Raw genomic sequence first — 5,022 nt, forward strand, 5'->3', positions numbered from 1 at the left:
ATTTCAGGTTCTTGTGGGTTGAAAGACAGCGAAGTGATTAAATACGATGTCAAATTTTTCTCTGTGCAACACCAAACATAGCAGGCTCTTGGGCAGCTAGACATGACCATCTTCTCATTGTCTCTCATTTCATTTTATGCCAACTGAGATGTACCACAAGTAGGGAATGAGATACTTAGTATTTATGTGGTAACTTTCTCCTGGATTGAACAGGGCTTGTCATGCCTACACATTGTACTTAGAATGTGGAGTGTAGACAAGGAAGTGGTTCTTCAAAAGATAGGCTGTGAAGTGATTCTCATACCACCTGGGGCAGGCACCGGGGAGAAGGATGTGTTGCTCTGTGTGGTATGTGGCAAAGCTGCTCTGGGTTGAGAAACAGGTCAGCAGACAGAATGGAGGCAGCTAATGCCACTCTTTCATCCTTCTCAATTTCTTCAACAGGGGGTCCCAGACCATAAGACAGAGAGTATGAGAAATTCCCCTGATGACGGCAGCCATGCAGGACAGTGGAGTCCGCTTAGCAGGAACCCCACCCAGTGCTGTTTGTGGGCAGAACTTTCAAACCACTCTCCTGAGAGTGGGAAATCTTGGTTGTAAGTCTTTTCACTTAGAGATAAAGAAAGGGGGTGTAGTTTAAAGAACTCTGGGGAAGTTTTCTCTCTCTCTCACCCCCCTCCCACCCACAGGCACACATTTTCTTGTGTCGATGCTAATCAACCAGCCTCCCACACTGCAATATCCCCCATTCGTGGACACCCTTGTTTCACACATAGAGTAATTAAAAGAGAAAGACGCAGGCAACCCAGGGAACAAAACTCTTTTTTTCCTCTTTTCTTTCACTTTTTCCCCTAAAAAAGACCTTTTTAAAAATATATTAAATCAGATAAATTTTTACTCAGATATTCAGGTGGCTGGAGAAGACTGACAAGGAAAACAATCACAAAATAAATAATTTTGATTTTTTTTAAAAAGAACATTTTTCTACACATTTTCTCTGACAGAGCTGCTTTCTTGGACAGACAGATGCTGTCAGAATAGGAGCCCTGGATGGACCACGAGGGGAGACTTGGAACAAGCCAGGGGTGGGGGCCCTGCAACCAGGAGGCCAAGGAAGGAAGGGGCCGAGGGAGGAGGGGAGCCAGGTGGCCACTGCCCGCCCTTGGCACCTGCTCTCCTGGCCGCACTGCTTGTGTTTCCACGTTTCCCGAGGGAGCAGCTCCGAGGCGCAGTCAGCGTACAGAGTATGGGGTGTACAGAGGAGGCCGCATACAAAAGTAAGAACCAACATGGGGATTCACAAAACAATGACATTTTAAGAAATCTGATTAAAAAGAATACAAAAGTGACTCCACAGAGGGGGAGGAGGAAGAGCTCCCACCCCTCCCAGCTTTGTCCCCTCTTGCTTTCTTGAATGACAAGAGTCACTTTTAAGGATTTTGATTGTTTGTTTCATGGTTTGGCTGGTTCTTTTCCTTACTCTCTTCCCGGGCTCCTCTCTTTCACCTGCATCCGTTTCAGAAAGAACCAGACTTCCAGACCTGAGGCTGCTGCGGTGTGGCCACGCGGGGCAAGTGTGTGTGTGTGTGTGTGTGTGTGTGCGTATGCGCACATACATGTGCATGTGTGCGTGGCTGCTCTTTGCTCTCCTGCCTGCTTTAGTCCAAGCCTCGAGGTCCCATCTGCTGGGCACTGAAAGTCTCACAGAAGCAGCCCGTTGGCACTACAGTAAGGGCTTGGATTATCTTTGCACCTTAGAACCATGGATCCCCTCTCTGCCTAGGGCTGGGGGTGGAGTGGTTCCCCCCATTAGCTACAGAGTTTGCCCGTCTCATACTCCACAGGGTTTGGCAGCTTGGAATTGAAAGCCCTCAGGGAGGACTGGATCCTGCCCACCTCATTATTGGCCAGCTTGAGCCGATGCCGGAGCAGGCAAGAGAAAAGGTCAAGTCGGACCTTGCCAGGTGGAGAAAGTTGGTTCACCCGGTCCCTGAGCTCAATGAGCTGCAAGAGTGCAGAGTCCTGGGAACCTTGAGTGTATGGGTAATCCAGCTGGAGAATTAAGTCCCGGATAGCATCCGGGTCAAAGGGCAGGCTGTAGCCAAAGACCTGCAAGGTGTTGATTTTCATGTAACCCAGGTTCTTGGAGGGATCAGTCATTTCCAGGGGCTCGTAGTAGATTGTCTCGTTGGAACTGTCATCCAGGGATTTGATTCGGCTCCGTAGGTAAACATGGACTGTCTCAAAGAAGGTCTTCCACCTGTTCCCCAAGGTGATAGTCCAGTTTTGGCACTGCGCGGCTGCATCCACGTTAGTCCTTTCCCAGTCCGGGAAGCTGCCCTCGTTCACAGGCATGAACCAGCTCTCAGAGTGGCTGCCCCCAAAGGGGTTGACGTAGATGGCCATGACAGGCTCCAGGGTGCTATTCTTGGTGAGGCAGATCTGCAAGGACAAGGCCAGCATGACGTGCACCAGCCCCGGCTTGTACTTGTTGCTCTTCAGGGTGAGCAGCATGCGCTTCCTCCAGGAGGGGTCGAACCAGCTGCCCAGGCGCATGTCGTTGCTGATGAAGATGGAGTGCACCTCGATGCGGCTGTCCCGCTTCTGCAGCAGGTACTTCAGCTCCAGGTCCTGCAGGTCTGTCTCCAGCCCGAGAAAGTTCTCCAGCGACTCAGCCACCTCCGGCCGGCACAGCCCCTGGGCCAGCACGTAGCCGGGGTTGCAGCTCCCACAGCGGGTGCTGTTGTCCGGAGCACAGTGGGCACATGCAGACCCTTCACCCAAGGCACATGGGATGGGGCCCTGGCAGGAAGATTGGTCATAGGGGCAGGTGCAGCTGTGGCTCTGTTCCAGGAAGGTGCCAGGGAAGGTGCTTTCTCCACAGTAGAGGAGGGACTGGATTCGGTTCCACCAGTAGGGCAAGGACCTTGGGGAGGGGAGATAAAATTGAAGCAGCAGTCAAAGGAAGGCACACACTGTCATCATCCTAAGGGTAGCAGGACACTGCCCAGTAGGCAGGGAAGGTCATGAACAAGGAAGATGAAAGCCCCAAGTTCTCCAAGGGATGAAAACCCTCCTGTGCCACTTTGGACTGATGGAGCAGAGCCAGGAGCTCAGCGTCTGACAGATCAGCAGCGAGGTGCATCTCTCCCAAGTAGCACCTCCTCTCCTTATATGCAAAGCTACAGAGGAGCTCCAACATCCTTTGCATCAAATCCAAGTTTCCAGCCTTCTAAATAAGATGTCTCTCTAAACATTCTAACTTCCTGCCAACTTTATTTCTACTTCCAAGACTCTGCCCTTTCTCTTCTCTCTGATTCCCTCACTCCTCCACCAAGAGCAGAGATTTTCTATGGCTGACTTTCTTGAAATTTTGATTTCAGCTCTTAAGGGTCCTCCTCAAAGAAGTCTTAGCTGACAGCCCTCTCAAAAGAACCACTCCAGTCCCTCTCCTTCACATCATCCTGCTTTTATTTAATCCACGGCAATTATCAGTATCTGAAATGATCGTGTTTGTTTGTTGTTTACTTATTTACAGACTGCTTCTTTATAAATGTCACGACAGCAGGGATGCTGTATTATGGGCCAACAGAATTTCTGAATGAAGATTGCTTCTAGTGCATGGTAAGCATTTAACAGTCATTTGTCGAAAGAAAATAAATGAACCCCTCTCCAAACCTCATAGACCTGTCTTCTCCTCTCCTGCTTCCCTTCTTTGGCACGCCCCTTTTTGGTTTGCTTTGAAGGTAGCTCCCTTTGTCCAGAACATGGCCCCACTTTGTGCAGACCAGACTATTTCCAGCCATTCCTGCAGAATCTGGCCAGGACTTCCATCCCCAAGGAAGCCATCCTCTCTGGTCTTTGCTTCTAGGAGACTGTCCCTTTGATTTATGACCCAACACCACGAATTTAAGTGGCTGCCACATAGTTACAATGTTCCAGTGTTTCTGCTTCTGTATATTTGTTAAATCTTTACAATTCACCAGAATCTCCTATAGCTTAATAGTACAGCATGCGATACGGACTTAATAAAAACATGTTAAATAAACAAAGGAGTGAGTGGACGAATGGATGAACGCCTATGATACTACAGCCCCACTCTACCCCCGAGGGCATGGGTGCTCAGCTTGCTTCCTGCTGGGATTCAGAGCAGAGCCACTTGTTTGATACAATCTAACGTGTATTTTCCATCATATGCAATTGGTAGATAAGGTTTTACACCACTCCTTCCTTCTTTAAAAGACTTATTCAAAGGGAAATGAGTAAATAAGAAGGAAAGTAATAGAATAGTATTTGAATCTACCACAATCTGGGTCAAAATAAAATTAGTGTCTCTTTCTCTCACTTTAGATTTAACTCACAATTGGGAATGACATAAATGAGTAGATCAATGTAGCAGTAAGGATGTGCACTGGTCACCACTCCCAGATCCCCCACACTGGACATGGGGGCCTCCCTGGCCTCAGCAGCTGTCGGGGAGGTGCTGAGCTCTGGCTGTGTGTCTGGGGTGCTCACCTCTCTTTGGGCAGGCGGAAGCGAGGCTGCCGGTGGCAGCGCTTACAGAGGTTAAAGAGCCGGCGGACGACCCGATGGGTCTTCTTGAATAGCACTTGCAGGCTGGCTCCCAGCTGCTGGTAGCGGTGCTGAAGGCTGGTGTCCATGGCCCAGAACTGGGAGATAGCTGTGGAGTTCAGGAACCGGTCATCAGGCAGCCTTTTTAGCAGGGCCTGGAATTCTTCTGTGGAAAAGAATAGAGGGGCTGAGCTGAGGAGCTGCTACTCAGAGCTCTAGGAGAGGAAAGTGGGCCCTCCCTAGTCCCAGCCCTCCAGTGTCATTGCAAAAAGAAGCAGCAGCCTCCACATCCACTCTACTGGGCTCTTTTTTTTTTTTTTTTTAAATTAACAGCTTTGTTGAAAAATAATTAACAGATCATAAAATATGACTTCAGGATTTTTTCCCCATCCTTTCTATTCCTATTATGCTTCTGAACTTCATATTCATATGCTATAATAATAATTTATT

At 48.9% G+C, this 5,022-nt stretch overlaps 1 protein-coding gene across 1 annotated transcript in view; it reads right to left on the reverse strand.

Moving 5' to 3' along the window:
• Positions 1-1,229: 1,229 nt before the first annotated feature.
• Positions 1,230-5,022, reverse strand: part of BRINP2 (BMP/retinoic acid inducible neural specific 2) — a 115,153-nt gene continuing 111,360 nt past the window's right edge. The window contains exons 7-8 of the mRNA XM_003785684.3: positions 4,516-4,738; positions 1,230-2,926 (exon numbers count right to left, since the gene is read on the reverse strand). Of these exons, the coding sequence (XP_003785732.1) occupies positions 1,810-2,926; positions 4,516-4,738 (1,340 nt within the window). The 3' untranslated portion in view covers positions 1,230-1,809. The remainder of the gene's footprint in view (positions 2,927-4,515; positions 4,739-5,022) is intronic.

This window comes from Otolemur garnettii, unplaced genomic scaffold, assembly GCF_000181295.1.
Source record: "Otolemur garnettii isolate 467f Iridium unplaced genomic scaffold, OtoGar3 scaffold00016, whole genome shotgun sequence".
In the NCBI taxonomy this organism is placed as follows: Eukaryota; Metazoa; Chordata; class Mammalia; order Primates; family Galagidae; genus Otolemur; species Otolemur garnettii.